General features: G+C 40.4%; 1 protein-coding gene across 2 annotated transcripts; it reads right to left on the bottom strand.

Moving 5' to 3' along the window:
- Positions 1–453: 453 nt before the first annotated feature.
- On the bottom strand, positions 454–17073 carry LOC109767220 (protein CHROMATIN REMODELING 5). 2 transcript variants are annotated; one of them, XM_020325981.4, is made up of 31 exons: positions 16619–17073; positions 15454–16161; positions 15268–15329; positions 13156–13581; positions 12640–12873; positions 12437–12520; positions 11766–11825; positions 11579–11682; positions 11310–11361; positions 11164–11227; positions 10657–10750; positions 10491–10578; positions 10275–10409; positions 8469–8660; positions 8314–8381; positions 7744–7837; positions 7515–7639; positions 7115–7178; positions 6016–6225; positions 5484–5726; positions 5269–5379; positions 5097–5186; positions 4522–4704; positions 4331–4411; positions 4016–4255; positions 3360–3512; positions 3067–3244; positions 2812–2993; positions 1944–2291; positions 1772–1862; positions 454–1320 (listed from the first exon to the last, which is right to left on the bottom strand). In XM_020325981.4, exons 2-31 carry the CDS (start codon positions 16100–16102, stop codon positions 839–841), a joined length of 5187 nt encoding a protein of 1728 aa, XP_020181570.1. In that variant the 5' UTR covers positions 16103–16161; positions 16619–17073; the 3' UTR covers positions 454–838. The 2 variants fall into 2 exon arrangements, with proteins under 2 accessions (XP_020181570.1, XP_073364127.1); XM_073508026.1 differs by having other exon boundaries at positions 16926–17073.
- Positions 17074–17273: the final 200 nt, after the last annotated feature.

Here is a 17273-nt window from a genome sequence, read left to right as displayed (position 1 = left end):
TTTCAAAACGGCTGCATGCTGAATGATTTGCAGCGTACACTGATGATAAAAGATGTGTGCGTTTTATGATAGAGAATGTCCAAGAAACCTACAGCTTCGAGGAAATACAAGTCAGAAAAATTGTACGATAACCCAACCAGCCAGGTTACCAACAAGTACGGCAAGCTTTCCTCAGTTCACCTGTACCACAGGACCTGGGACAGAAGATGGAAATGCAGTTACTCTGTACAGAGCATGACAGCTAGATCTGAAATCCATAAGATCTCAAAACCAACTCATGGTTCTGGCAGGCATGTGGATAGCTAACTTCCACGCACCCCGGTCCATGGCTAGTTCTTTGGTGATAGTTGATTTGTTACATCAACAACAACAAAATCATATTTGCAGAAAAATCTGGAACATGTGAGCACACGGGGAAGAGAGAAAGAGAGAGAGAGAGAGAGAGAGAGAATGTCCAACTAAACCAAATTTTCATTATATATAATGCGCTGTAAAAGACCGTACATGTATTGAGGCTGAACTATAGATCATTTGTTTGAGATGAACCTTCTTAAAGACCCCAACGGAAATTTTCTTCTTCTATTAGACCACAAAACTGGACCGACAAAATTTTCGAGACTCTTCCTCTTGGCGGTTTACAAGACCCATGTATTTGTTTCAGTGTCAGGAATCTTCTGTGCACATCAGCCGTTTCTTCGAGGCACAGACTCCAAGCTGTGATCCAGACAAGATATTGACAGCTTATTCTTTTGTCTTGCCTAAAAAGAATTTCAATTCTCCACTTCTACCTGCGTAGAAGCTGAAGACTCCTAGGAATTGACAAAGCTGACTACTTCAGCTAAAGCAAAGGCCCATGCCCGGCAGGGAAACGACTGGGATGAACACCTCTCTTTGATCTTTCAGTGCCATATCGTCTCATTTCAACTGGACCCCAACCAAGAATACCAGCAGAACTGCTAGATTCCTGCGACCTGTTACCATTTGCCATAAATGGAGGAGGTTGATACATCGTTTGGGTGTCAAACTGATTATCCTGATCAGCTCTCCTCCGGCGCTTCCAGGCTTCCGAATTCCCAGTGTTTTCACCATTATTAAGAGGCTCTGGAGTGTGCTGGAAAGACCTTGTTGACCTTTGGTTTCTAGGAGGATGAGGCTGATTTGAAGAACCTCTGTTAGGAGCGGGTGCAAAATTGCCACCATGTGAGGGGCCGACTCCAGCTTCCATTTGGTCCTGACAAACTTTTAAATAGAGATCGCACAATTGCTCCCCAGACATATTTGAAAATCTTGCCACATAATTCCATAATCTTGTGGTCATACCTGCAAACAATGCAATTGTTTAGATAGGTATCTTTTGACAGTATATATAAGTTCCGCAAAAAAAAAAGGAATATCAGTGTTCATGAAAGAATGTCTCTAGAATGTTCATGAATATGAATGTCTCAAGAATGTGGATGATCTGGAAGCACAGGAACGAGTGTCTTCGACAATGCGAGACCTTCGGTCGATGGGCTACTGGACAAGATCAAGGACAAGGTCCAATGCTGGGCAAAGGCTGGGGCTCAAGGGCTCAGGGTTGTTTGACCCCATCCTGGGATGTCCACTGATTAGACTGTTGGTTTTGTAAAACTCAAATCCTAGAAGGATTATAATTGTACCCCTATCTTTTCAATGTTAAAGCGCAAAGGTCCTTTGCGTTTTCTCAAAAAAAAAAACCAAATTATTCATCACATATGCTTCCTACAAAAAGGTAGGAGCTACCAACACTTACGGGACTGCTTGTACGATTCTACATGTTGGGCAGCGACTTTTCCAATCTTTTCACCGATTATCTGGAGGTACCGGCGAATTCTTGAAAGAACCTGCACACATGCTTATAAGGTTAGAGTGGCAGTAGAGCATTTTAAGAATAGATTGTCAATATCAAGATATAAAGCAGAAACCTTTTCCTTCGGAAGATTTAAACTTGTATTCTGTAACCTATCAAGGCGTTTCAATATGTCCTGCTCTTCATCCAAAGCTTCAGAGCACCATTCCAGCCACTTTTCCTCCTTTTCCAAACGATATTTAATCTGTTCTTCAGACTCTGAAATTTCACCCTCTTCTCTTGCTTCAGCTTCTTCCACCACCTTGCGTTTCTTAATGTCATCTTTGTTCGACTTAATATCCTCTTGTGGTTTTAAATCTTTTTGCCGGCCTTTAAACGATCGAGCACCACCATTTTCATTATTGACTTTTTGGCTAGCACCTCCTTTGGCTTTTGAGCTCTTTCCACTCAGATTGGCATATTCCTAGAAAAGCAGAATTTTCTTGTCAATGGATTAAATTATCAAAGCTGGACACATGCAAAAGATATAACTATTGCATATAAAAAAAGATACAGAATTCAAATCAAGCTTTGATTTATATTTTTCAAAAAAAAATGGCTGTCGATCAGAAGAACAACTGATAGTGAAGCAAAAAAAAAGCTCATGAGTTGCTTGAGAAATCATATCAGTAAGTATGTGTACAGGGATATTGTGAGCAGAATGGTACCACTAATCTTGGTGGAACCAGAAAACTTCAAAAGCATGGATAGTCAGGGCATAAAGAGGTTCAGATGCTAGCTTAACATCAATAATTAATTAATCACATCTGACTCGACATCCAAACATGAGACAACCTCAACCTTCTGATTTTATATTAGCTCTAGAAATTGCAGATGTGCGCTTCACATACAGAATATGCAACGTAAGATGCACTTGCACATAAACAGCATACAAACAAGCACAAGCGCGCACAAGGAAGAGGATGAAAGGTCAGGGAGAGTACCTTTTGCAGGAGAGCACTAGCACGATTATCCAAATTTGGTGCGCGTGGTAAAAATGTTTCTCTCTCTCCAAGTGTTGCTGGTGCAATTTTTGTTGTCAGACCAAGCTTTGGATCCAATCGTATCTTCTCCCAGTTTCCATAACCATACCAGTGAATTCCAAGCAGCAATCTTGCATCATCAGCTAAAGATATAAAAAGATTTATGAGCTTATATTCTCAAACATTTTTACAGAAGCTAAGTCAAACAGCAATTACTTTCAATCCATCCACAGCTTGCTGACCACTGTGGCTTTTTGTAAGGTGATTGGATCCGGTATTGTCTAACTGGATCTTTGTAACGTGCGATGCGCTTTGCCAAGCATTGAAGCTCTTCAACACGAGCCAACAACTCATAGGCCTTCACTGGTACACCAAAAAAATCCAACACTGTGCCCTATATTTGAAGTACAATGAACTGAACTCAATAAAGGAAGATAACGCACAAGGAAACGACTACATATGGATCGGAAGGAGGACCATTTTCTCCAAGGTATCACAATGAAATATACCTTGATGTCTGTGTTCTCTTTCACAGCTTCCTGACAGCCATCAATGAGCGACTCATACAGCTCAATTTGTGCTTCACATGGAGCCTTTGCTATTGCACCACCAACATCATCCACAATTAAGCCAATTTGGCTTGGATTTCCAAACTTTTTAACCTGAAGTTCACCATGAGAATTAGATAGATGAAGCTGGAGAAAATACGCCAACCACATATATAGCTCCTGAAACAATACAATGCAATCTACAAATTTTGCATACAAATTGTCATAGAAATTTCAGAAAACTGAACAGAAAAAACATAGTACTGGTACCAAAACTTGCAGTGACCATGTAATTATACGCACCATTTGTACTAAAATTATGACCATTCCATTCAATAACAAGTAACTAAGTAGGAGTTAAAGACAACGGTAGCAGGAAAAAACAGAGGCAAATATAATTTGATGGTCGCACACTGACACGTTAATAACTAAAATTATCTAGTTGCAGAACATCTCTAATAAAACAAGATGAGAACCTATAATGTAACAGATCTCATGATCATATTGTTATAATAACCGTGGAACTAAGATATATAATGCATACTTCAGGATATGTGCAAATATAACCAGTCAGAAAAGCAGAAGAATCAAATATGCTGGTAGTGGGCGCAGATTACCGCTCGAACAAAGCGGGAGGCATCCTTCTTAGGCATATTTCCAAATGACCAGCTCCGTACTTGAGCGACTGCTCCATCAATAAATGGTAACGAAACCATTGTGTCGACTGTTCTGCTGGAACGCCTTCTTGGCTTTTCTTGTGAGTCAACCGCTCGCCTTTTCCTGCTGCTATTTTTGTCGAGTTGGTGATCCTCAACATAGCTCTTTTTATTCCGTGCAGCACGAGGTGCTAAAGTTTCCTGCAGAACACATTCTATTACTCTCTGGTTAAGTTGATGGCAAGCAAGAACTGAATCAGATGTCCAAATAAATACCTGACCCATATCTGCAGGATCTGGTTGTATTAGTCTACTCCAGAATGAGGCATCATCCTCACCGCTGGAAAAATTAGCAACCTAACCAAAATACTTGAAACAATTAATAACATATCCAAAATACTAAGAAACATTAATGCACAATAATTTATGTGCTCTGCATCAGTTTATGGTTGTGCGCTGTGACATGCCTTGAAAGCACTAAGAAGCTCATTTCCTTCTTCCCCTTCAGCAGCCTTTGTTTCAACTTTCTCAGCTCTCTCAAGTATTTCATCAATGTCCATGCTTTCAAGCTTCCTCTTGGTCTCTTCATCAGTCTTCTCTTCTTTGAACAACTCCTCTGCCCCAAACCTCAGTATGGCTGAAAGTTCATTCTGCCAAATGATATGGATTTCATCACTAGCGCAAGAAGAAAGAAATACTCCAAATGTGTCCACTAGTAAGAGACTCAACAATTCAAGGTAAAATGTTTTCCCCACTGAATTTTGCAGATCGGATGTCCATTTTATATACTTCCTAGGGAATGTGTACACTAGGGCAGAAGCCAAATGCATGCTATAATGGAAGTCAATGAACCTGCACTAAGACTACAAGCTATATCGCAACAAAAACAACAATGCAAGTGCATGTAAAACATTAAAGCATAAACAAAATTAAAACATATCTAGTTAACAAGTAACTAAGAGAATTTCTACACCAACATATACTAGACAAGTTGTCATCCAAACTAACCCACGAAAACAAGACAGCTTAGGCAAAATACTACCTTATCAAACATGGAGCCACCCTTTTTGGTTTCTTTCTTCTCAAGCCTGCCCTCAGCATTCAGCTTCTGAATCACCAAGTGATCAAGAACCTGAAATAAATAACTAAAATAAGTTAAACACATCTCATGTATTTTCATTTGAACACTATATGAAGATATTCGGTGTCTGCACCATTTTTTTCTTTGCCCGCTCCAATATATCCTCTTCAACACTTTTGCAGGTGACAAAACGATAGATGTTGACAGTATCTTGTTGCCCAATCCTATGTGCCCTACTCATTGCCTAGCATCACATCAGGATGCACAAAAAAACAGAGGGAAGATAAGAAAATGCTATTTAACAATTAAAACATCCATAACATCATAGTCACAGATAGATTAGAGGACCTGTAGATCATTTTGAGGATTCCAATCTGAATCAAAAATTATCACTGTATCTGCTGTTGCAAGATTAATACCAAGTCCACCAGCACGTGTAGACAGAAGGAAACAAAAATCATCGCTTCCAGGAGCATTAAAATGTTCCATGGCCTGGTGACGAAGATCCGCTCTTGTACTGCCATCAAGCCTCTGAAACTGGAAGCCTCGAAGGGATAGGTACTCAGAAAGGATGTCCAGCATCCTCACCATCTGGAAAGATGAAAATTCAGAAATCATTTATACATGTATTGTCCAATATACTGATGTTGGCGCTATAAGAATGTGGTTCCTGAAATGGTAACACAATACATTCTGTCCACTGCCAACTAATCCAACTGACATCTGTAAGCTGGTTATTTTCCTCAGTTGGATTACATAGTTAATAGAAGAATTGGTGGTTTTATCAGTACCGATACTAGAATAATATATCAAAAACTAATAATAGCTCTGCTAACTAAAACTGAAAAATTACATCATTTGAAAGCAAATAATAAATAACCTGAGAGAATATAAGCACGCGATGATTAGTCTCCCGCAGTCTCAGCAGTAGCTTGTCCAACAAAACTAACTTCCCACTACTCATAACAATACGTTCAACTTTATTGCGATCACCAATGCTATCTCCACCATAACCATGATCAGCACTTTCAAACAAGAATGGATGGTTGCAACACTTTTTTAACTCGACGACAACATTCAAAAGCGAGACCTGCATATATCATGATCCAGCCAGCCAGACAAATTAGTATAAATAGCAACTCAAATATGCTGAACAAGAAGAGCTATTGTTTACAGAATAAATGATGAACATCAAAAAACAAAAAATAATAGTACATGATATCCAAGCAACTAGAGCTGTCTAAAAAAGATTATACTTTGCATATGCAACCCTAGACAGGCTATTACAATTAATTACTCCCTCCGTCCCATAATATAAGAACGTTTTTGCCACTACACTAGTGACAAAAACGTTCTTATATTATGGGACGGAGGGAGTATATGTAGAATAAGAAAAAATGCCTCTTAAAAACACACAATAACATAGATTCCTAGATAACAAGAGGCTGATATTCATAGATTGCCCTTCTTTGGCCGACGCCGTGACACCTGATGATAGACACTTAGTGCTCAGTAATTCCACAGCATAAACACACTAATTGAGTTAAGTTCTGTCTATAAGAGGGGCAATATAATGCACAGAGGGGTCAAGCCTTCCTTTTGATATTGCAACGGATTTTTCAAAGCCCTATTATTTACTATTTTAAATATACTAACAACCATCCTACCAAGATGTGGTTCTCATAATAATCAAGCATTACAGCATTGCTCAAGAAACACTGGTCCAAGACCCCTATTTATCAAATGTTTCTCATTTCGCAGATACAGGATCTTCAACATTGGCCAACCTACATGTTAGACTAATATAATGAGCAACCTATGCAAGCAGTTCTGTGAAGTGGCGGTTCTTCACAAAATATATCGAAACAAACCATTTGTTTATAACACTTTAACAGCACAAACTGGTAGAAAAATGAATTGTTGATACCAACTGGATAAATAAACAAACTGATAAAAAATTTACACTCATGAATTAATACCTGATTCCCGCGAACTCCTTTATTCAGATTCTGAAAATTTCGCTCTAGAATCCACTTGTAATATCTAGCAAAAAAATAAAAAAGGTTCATTTCAAGGAGGAATGAAATGTATTGAACTTATACTCCCTCCGTTCCTTTATATAAGGTGTATTTGTTTTTTCAGAAGTCAAACAAGTGCATGTTTGACCAAGTTTTAAGAAGAATATATCAATGTCCACAATATGAAATTTATATCATTTGATCGATCATGAAAGGTAGTTTCATATTTTATATATTAGGTGTTGCAGATGTTTCTGTTTTGTTCTATAATCTTGGTCAAACTTTCAAATGGTTGACTTGCACGGAAACTAATACACCTTATATTCTGGAACGGAGGAAGTAAGTTAATACAAGAACATACTGTTTCTGTAGGGGAGACATTTCGATACGAAGAATTCGCTCAATTTTTGGAGGTAGAGACTTCTCGACATCTTTTATAACTCGCCTTAAAATATGGGGCCTCAATTCCATGTGAAGATTTGCAAGCTACAAAAAGATCAAAACAAAGAGAGTTAATGATTATCAAATAGTATAGGACAATTGTGAATACAATCCAGGTCAATACAAAACCATCGTTCACAAATTAATACCTCAGTTTCATTAAACGAACTCAAATTTTTGTATCTCTCAACAAAAGTATCCTTGCTGTTAAATTTGACTGGATCAAGGAAATGAAGTAGTGCCCTGCAAACAAAAAAAAAGGAGAAAATTATGAGCATACTTGGAACCTGAATTTTGCGCACATGGTTGTACGCAAACTATGTATTTTCTCTTTTTCATCCACTTCAAGAAGTTGATTTTCTAAATAAAATAATCATGGGTAGTCATGATATGACATGCACTTCCAAATATGGTGAAAAAATTAACATGCTTCTTGCACCAAAAAAAGGCATATTCTGCGCCTGCAAAATCATATTAATTTTTGTGCTGGATGCATGGTCATATTTTTATCACAAACTTTAGAACTGTGCATTTTATATTACGATGAACATCCATGTTTCTTCTCAAAAAAGTTAACTATTTTTCAAGTAGTTGAAGCAACCCATTTCACTTCTGAATTACACTCACATATTGCAGTATCAAATTACAAGTACCTAGCAACAATGCAAACTTATATAAAAAAAATGTCTAGCTCAAGTCTGCATAAGAAAAGGACATACCACAGCTCTTCAACACTGTTCTGCAAAGGGGTCCCAGTTATTAGCAGCTTATTTTTGGTGCTGAACTCCTGACAGAGAACAAATACAGTTTTATCTTTTTGCGGTAATTACCCAATACATAGGCTGTTACGTTTAGTTCAAGAGAATATCCGTACCAAAAGAGCAATATACAGTGATGCTTCAGAATTCTTCAAACGGTGGGCTTCATCAACCATAAGATAATTCCATTTGATTTTTGAAAGGACGGCTTTGTCCTTAAGTATCACCTCGTAAGTAGTAATCAAAGTATGGAATTTTACATGCCGCCCACCCTTCTTATTTGTAAAAAACTCATGCTGCTGACACATCTGCCGCCAATGGATTAGGAAGAATGTCAAGCACAATGCAAGGTGAACACAACTCGTTAGGAAGTGTGGAACTAAGAACATGCCCTTTAAAAAAGCATATTTATTGGTAATTGACATTTTTGAATGCAAAGTCCAGAAAATAGGAAGAAAAGCAGGAACCAAATGAGCAAACAAAGTAACATAGCCTAAAAACAACCTGGCAGATATATATAAACATAGTAGCCAAAACATGATGTGCAATGGTTCTAAATTATGCAGAGCTCTGATCTGCTCAAGATCCATGATTAGCAGACGGATTCATCCCACACACGATGTGATATATACCGCAACAAAGATGAATTATACCATTCATGAAGCTCGGTATAGTAACAGGATATACTCATCTTCTGCAGAAGTCTGCAAATATAAGTTTCAGTAGGTTCTAAAAAGCTAGCGATAGCTCAACTATCCCATTTTAGGATCCTAACAATAAACAAGGCGCTAAAACTGTGATTTTGAAATAATTAGAGACATTATAGATTTTGGGGTCCTCCCTACGAAAACCAGGATTTAAGTGTTGGTTCCCTAAATTTTCGCTGTAAACACTGATCATTTTTACCCACTTATTCCTTTATCTTTGCTTGTTTCTAAAGCATGGAAGAAAATTAAGACCTTGTGCTACACTCAATACTGAGTACATCTGATTTTTACCGTGGTGTCCAAATCACCAAGGTACATACTTTGCGACTTGAAAATGAAATTGTAAAAGAAAAAATGGTCTAGGTAACCACTAGGTAGTAGATGCCCCTTCGCTGCTGTGAGCCTGTGATTCTGCCTTAGGCCTTGTTCGGTTAAACCTCTCCTGAAGGGGATTGGAGAGGTTTGGAGGGGATTGAGTGAGATTTTGACTTGTATGGGATTTAATCCACCCCAATCCCCTTCAATTTTGTTGCAACCGAACAAGCCCTTAATCAGCAGATCGAGCACCACGGACTACCTGGTCATTTACTTATGACCATGTAAGCTAAATTAATTGTTACAAAGAAGATAGGATTGATGAGCATGTGTTCTTGGTATTTAAAATATTTAAACTATGCTCAGCGGCAACCTGTATGTCCCTGCTGTTTTCCATTAACAAATTGTGCTCCTTACAAATAATTATGTGCAGCTACTAATCAAAAGAAGCGCTCACAACTGCTTAGGATTGAGTATAAAAGAAGAACAAAGGTTGTATGAAAACAGTGTCTAAAATAAAGTGTGCGCCACAATCACAGTGTTCAGTGAGCCCATCGGATGGCAAACTAGCAGAATAGCAAAGCTCGGTACCTTCAAAGTGGAACAACTGACAAGTACATGACCAGCAACACAATGCAAGAAAAGCTTGCTCAAACAAATAACAATAAGCTCCTTTCAAGTTTACATAATATAGGAGTTTAAAGGACAACCAGTATGTTTTATAACCAGCAGCAACTTAAATAATTACATGAATTGACGGTATGTGATAATGTTTACATTCAACAATTAGAAACATTAGGTGTCATAAATAAAAAAGGGTTGCCAAAATATGAAAATGGCATTTAGTTGCATACAAACCTCAAAAGAAGCAAGACATGTAAGAAATTTACTGAGCTTTACCTCTCTGCTAGCACGATTTCCGACATAAATTACAACATTCATGTCAGGTAGCCACTTCCGAAATTCTTTTGCCCAATTTGACAATGTTGAGAGCGGCACAACGACAAGAAATGGGCCATTAATTTCTTGAGCATTCTGCAAGATACATACCAAGTATTGTTAATCAGTAAAAAGATCCTGGTACCATGCAAAACAAGGATCATGTGAAAAAATTACATGAAGGAAGCCAAGCATGGAAACTGATTGAATGGTTTTTCCCAGACCCATCTCATCGGCAAGAATAACATTAGTATCATTTCTCCACCTGTTTTACAAATCAATCAATGAGCATGGATTGGCAAGCAAGGTGCTTTTGTTATGCATATCTATAGATTTTACATACCCATTAACGAGAAAGTTTAGGCCTTCAAGCTGATAATCGCGAAGTTTACCTCCTTTTAGCCATTCTGGTTGATCATCAAGCCTTCTCAAACTAGCTGAGTAACATAAACTTAGTATTAGATGAAGTTCAAGAATAGTGATACAGCAACGCAAGGAAACGGATAACTCAAGACCAGACCATGGATCGCCGAAGTATAAGTACATAATTCAACAATGTCAATTTGTGATGGTGCTCAGGAAGTCAAAATCCACAAAAGAAATGCAAAGTCTAAATAGATAGCATTCATTGCATCACATGACACAGTACCTATAAATATTTGGTAACTTATGGGAAACAAGGTGGAAATGCCATTTTACAATGAATATATCTCTAAAATTATTTATGCTTTCTAGGTCAACAAGGGAGAAAAATTCCAATCCACAGGGAAGACACTAGTCCTCAAAGCCAAAAAAACTATCAAGTTCAGTCATCAAGTATGCAAGCACAGATTATGCATAGAAAAGCTACCTTTGCTTTTCTTCCTTTGGAAATCAACTGTTTTCCCCAGTATGGCAGTGGCAACTTCACGGGCCTGTTGTTTAGTGTAAACCCAATTAACATACAAACTTATGTAGCTATGAAATACCGGTGGATTAGATACATAGAATGCCTACCCTGTATTCATCTATTGCTTCTTGAGCAAAATCAATATCCGTATCTTTTTCCCTGCAAGGCGACAGATAATGTGGGCAACACGAATACAACAGAAAAGCATGGATACAGCTGTACAGGGTCAACAAAACAATTTATATATGGATATCTTATCACTTCTAACATATCCATGGACATTCCATTCAATGGGTCAGCGCAAATAAACATCCACATGCAAAGTATTATCATAGCTATGAAAATGACTAACCCAGAATCAAGTCATAAAAATTACCAGGTTGATTCTGCGTAAGGAAGTCCCTGCCATTTGACTAAATATTCTGGCACCACAACATCCCCATCCACTTTGGTTGCCCTATCAGCAAATACCCGTTCAACCTGGAGATTGATACTTAAGACAGAGTACAAATACAAAAATAAGTGTGTTTATTAATAGCCTAAAGTTGGGATTAATGTGAAACCTGGCTATATTGCTTAATAAGGTCCAACTCCATTTCCTTGCCCACATCATGCACCTCAACCTGATAGATGAAGAGGCATAGAGTTGATGAATAAATATATCAAATAGTCGACATTTTGTTCAAGACTAGAAATATTAAACACTTCAGTCATTTATGAACCACATAATACAGATCTCGATATTTATAAAAATGCAGTGACATGCTATCCATTAATTGTTACTCCTTCTGTTCCAAAATATAAGGTGTGTTACTTTTCCCATAAGTAAAATGTATCTACATTTGACCAAGTTTATAGCAAAATATATCAACATCTACAATACTAAATAAATAAAATACAAAAATATACTCCATGACGAATCTAATGATAAGGATCTGGTATTGTAGACGTTGATATTTTTCTCTACAAACTTGGTTGAAGTTATAGAAGTACTTTTTTGAAAAAATTAATACGCCTTATATTTTGGAACGGAGGGTGTACTTGATAGTAGTTAACATATCATGGTGAATATTATTTTCCTAAGCATGCACATACATTTCTTTTCCACTCTTCAAGACAAATGTTTGGTTACTATTTATTGTCTGGATAAGAAGTACAACTGACAGTTACCGTGCTTTGCTTCATGTCAAAGAGTTAAAACGCAAAAGTGCAAAAGCCAAAAGTTTTTTGTTACCTCTTCGCGCGATAGTGACCTCTTGTACCTCTGCTCCTCGGATACTCTTTTCATGTAATTTAGAACTTTTTTAAATCCACTAACCTGTCATTTTAAAGGTAAAGTGAACACATATCTAAAGAAATAGGCTAAAGAGATAAAACACAAACAGCAAATATTACAAACAGAAATTGTAAGCAGAATATATCCAGGTGAGCTCTTACACTACGAAGCTCGGATAATGTCTTCCACTGACAATGTAAGTAAGACTGCCCTTTCCATTTTATGTAGAACTCTACATCATCCCATTGTTGATCAAAATCTAATGGCATGCTCATAACAGTAGGTTGAGTCGATTGAACATTCCTCAGTGCATCCTCAGCGACACCCTTTGGCTGATACCAAATGACCCTTTCAATTGTTTCTCCATCTTCTTCATCTTGATCCTCCTTCAAGATCTAGATACATTGGAAATATGTTAGTGATCTGAGATCAAAATTTATAAAGGTGCACACAGCATACATAAAATAGATTTATAAACAGTCAATGCCAACTAATAGTGGGGGTAACCCTTAAGGAAGGACTGAAACAAAAAGGATATTGCAAAAGTTTAGGCATTTTGTAGTCACCAACTACTCTACTCCAGCACATGGAAAAAGTAATCAAATTTCATCTAATTTAAACCTCAGACATATCGGTGACATAAATAATTCGATACATAATTCAAACTGAACTCTAACCTTTTGTTGTTTAGTTGACTTCTCCTCACTATCGTCACTGTCACTTTCAGCATATGAGATATTTCTCTGTGTCCTCCTCCTCCCCGAAGTTCGGGATTCATTATGGGAATTGACATTTGAGAAAACATCATTATGGCCCACAGTTTTCAGATGCAACCTGACAGGTTTTTTCGGTCGATGACTAAAATCAGGACTGTTGGGTGCATCTGAGTCTTTTCCTGAAGAATATTCTTCGTCTGTGAAAGATACACCTCGTTTGCGTGGAGCCTGCATAGGAAGCTTTTTTCGCTGGGAAGTTTTAGTTCCTCCGACCTTAAGTCGTTTCGATTGCCTCCTACTATCAATAAAATCATCATCATCATCCGAGAGCTCAAGCTCATCATCTTCTTCTTCTTCGCCTGAGTTCTCACTGTCCACAAGCTTCTCCTGAAATTCGAGTTTCACAAGGTCAGCTTAAATAATAACGAACAAAAAGGTCATATAGCTAAACTGGAATACTAATAAAAGAACAGTGTGAAAGCTATCATGACCACAAACCACAAAAAAATCAGCATTGCAGAAGAAGAAAATCTACACAACTGTTGAATGAGTTCAAAATTTCCAACAAAAAACCCTAAAGACTAAACTGATTAAGAAAAGCATGACTAGAGGAGCAAGAATATGCATGTGTCCTCGTATGTTCACAGTACACAAGGAATATACACCCCAGAACATTGCTACAATGATGTGCTATTAGCCATAATGTCACCCAAGAAAATGCGAAGTACATGAACTGCAACCATGACATTCAACTACAGAAATGTATTGAATTGAACAACTCAAGGATTTGGTTAGAAGTTTATGAATGAATGCATTAATGCAGCTGCCACAGGCAACTGTCTTCTATTATTACTTTCTTTAAAAATATGGAAGACAAAAGCATATGCTTCTTCCAAGCTTCTGTGCATTTGCACCATATTTGGTTCTTGTTTGTACCATAGACCCTGATTCGCAATTCGCTTGGTTCGCGATTCGGGATTCGCTACATCTGCCGATCGGATTCAATGGAGGGTACACATCTCTAATTTGCGAATCGGAGAAGGGGTTCGTGAACCCGGCGATTATGATTCGCCACCTCTATTATACAGTGTATTTTTCTCTTTATGGGGATGTACGGACTAGGTGGGCCACATATCTAATTATACATCTGATCCATACGTAATAAAAGGAACAGCCCATTAGGCCCACCGGAGAATGAAAACCTAACCTGCTGGGTTCACATCCTGACGTCCTAGTCCTTGTGACCCCAGCCGCCACACACGCACACATCTTTCTTCTACCTCGCTTCAGGCACGCATCTTTCCTCTGTTCTAATGCTAGTTCGTCTCCACCTTAATACACGCCCCCCTCCCTGCTCTCTCTCCCGTGCCGCTCGTGCTCTGGTGGATGGAGAGGAGCCTGCAGGCATGTATCGCCGCTGCACATGAGGAGCTGCGACGGGCCGACAGCCATGTCTCCACCACCATCGTCACCTGGACAGCCCTGGCAAGAGAGGAGCTGCAGTAGTATCTAGCCCGTAATGGCTGCTGAATCGATGGGTTCAATTGAGATCCACGAATCGGGAGGAAACTTGAGATCAGTTCTAGTTCGGCGAATTGGGCAGTGATTTCCGATCTGGATCGAACCCCAATCTGGATCTGGATCTGGATCGAAGTTCAAGGCCTCGCCCAGCGAATCCGGTAACTCTGGTTTAAACATGACTCTATTTACTGTAGTTCTTCTGTCTCCAAATTTCTCAAAGAATACTTATTTGATCTTCAGGTTATAATTTGGAGTACTTTTATGTATTTCCTCTTTTGAAGAATCGATCGATTTTGTGCAAGTTGGATCAGCTAGGGCACTCTTTTCACCATGCCAATTAAACAGATGCTGGTCAGTTCATCTTCACAAAATAAATTATGAACCATACAACTTAGAAGTTAGCGGCAGTGTCATGTAGTTCTAAAAAACATCGGCAACAAACTTCCACTGCACCAGCTAACCTAAATAATAACATGTAGCATAATGTGTAGACAATACAATAAATTGCTGAAGTTACGCGTGCGATAATAAAAATTCCAGTTGGTAAATGACCTTAACAGCAGCCTTGTCGGTTTCACTGTCTGGCTCAAAATCCACATCATCTGGATCATCTTCTGCAAAAAAGGAAGAAGCAAATTTTGAGTCAACAATGAGCTGGACCATCTTCTGCGAATGGAGAAAATTAGCAAATGCAACAGAAAATTTGGCTGAGAACAAGGCTGCACGTATAAATATTACCATCTGCGTCATCGTCATCATCGTCGTCATTGTCATTCTCATCATTATACGCATCGTCATCGTCGTCATAAGCACTGCCCTTTGTCGACTTCTTTTGTCTTGAGGGTACAGATTTTGATGCGACCCCAGAAGTGGAACAGCTTGGGTGGCTCATCCCACGACGATTCAATGAATCACTCTGCTCCTCTCTGTCCTGCTCATAATAGTCATCAGAAAGCATTTCCTCAGCGGGCACATCCCCGTGCCCTCTGTTTAGCTCATCATCCTCTCCACTACCATCCATGTCATCATGTGAGCTAGCCGCAGACCCGTCTTCCATTCCCCTATCACTATTTGACGGTTCTTCCCCTTCCGTGGATCTGCAGTCCTTCAAAAAGTTTGTACCCCATGGGCCAGAAGGGCCACCTACTCTCGGGGCATTCTGCCCTGATTTAATCTCAGAAGGGCTCAGACTTGACTGGCCAGCTTCGTATTGCTCCTCCTCACTGTGGTAGGCATCATCAGCCTTCTCATTCAAGTTCAACTGGCCCGAGTTCAAGTCAGCATCCCTATCCCTGACTGACTCATACGCGCCTTCGTCATCAGCCTTCTCGTTCAAGTTGTACCCCCCCGAATCAGCCCTGCTCCCAGAATTACTGAAGAATGCCATCACAATTTATGACAACACAACATGAAGAAACTGGGAACGCTTCAGCAGTCTATTGCTCCCTGCAGTTTATAAAATGAAGCTGATTTAGAACCTCAGTTGGGTAGCTCATGGCCAAAGTCTGATGCCCTAAACGAGCATCGGAACTCGGATGCTATTGTTTTAGTAAGCTTTTGCTAGGGGTTGGTCGTTTTGTAAAGCACCAAATGAACCAAACTATGGCGGGGAAGAAACAAGTGTGCGGAGCTCTAATCGAAATCGAGCAGTGGAAGCAGCGCAGCAAGGCGCTGAGCAGCCTCGAGCGCGCGAGCTTCGAATTGGATTCCGAAACCCTAAATCCCGACCGATTCGCGCGCCGCCCGATAGATCGGCGCCGGCGGCAGCCAGATCGAGCCGGCCACGGCGCGGATCGGGTGCGGGGCGCCCGAACCGGTGTGCGTGATGCGTGCCCACGCCTTATAACCAAAAAAACTTCACAAATCCCCTCCAAAACCCGCGAGGGGCAGCGAGGAGACGCACCTCGTGCCGCGGCGGGCGAGGAGGAGGCCGCGCGCCGTGGTCTTCCCGGCAGGACGCGGAGGTTTGGACCGCGGGGAGGCGGGGGGTGGCCCGACGGGGACGGTTATCGCCAGATGCGATCGCCGGCGCCGGCGGCCGCGCGGGGGGCGCGGCGGTCGGGCGGGGCAGCGGAAAACACCCGTGCGATTTATTCAAAAGTGGGAACACGGCGGATTGCTGGGGATTTTTTGCCGTATTTCGGTGATTTTTCCGGGGAGAAAATCGGATCGGAGGCGGGGGAGGTGGGGTGCTAGGCTGCGGCGATCACCGGAGAGGTGCGGGCGGCGAGGGGTCGCGCGGGCGCCGCGGCGGCGGCGGCGGCGGCGCGGAGAGAGAGGGGTGGTTATCTATCACGAGACGGGGGGTAAGGGAGATTAGAGGGGCAGATAAGTTTTTTCCTCTCTCTTCTCTCCTCTCTGCTGCGTTTGCGTTTTTGTTTGGGGTATTTCGGGCCTCCGGGGGCTCGTCGATGGCCGCCGTGCGTGGGGCCAATCGGGCAGCGACGCGTAGTCCGTAGGAGGGGTGATGGGGCCCAGGAGTGGTGGACCGCCTTGTCAGTGTCTGCGGGGGAGGCGGGATGCGCGTGTGTGTGGGGTTGCGTGTGTTAGTGCAGCGC

This window comes from Aegilops tauschii, chromosome 2, assembly GCF_002575655.3.
Source record: "Aegilops tauschii subsp. strangulata cultivar AL8/78 chromosome 2, Aet v6.0, whole genome shotgun sequence".
Taxonomy (NCBI): Eukaryota; Viridiplantae; Streptophyta; class Magnoliopsida; order Poales; family Poaceae; genus Aegilops; species Aegilops tauschii.
The sequence above is the reverse complement of the archived record's forward strand: the minus strand, read 5'-3'. Positions and strand labels throughout refer to the sequence as shown.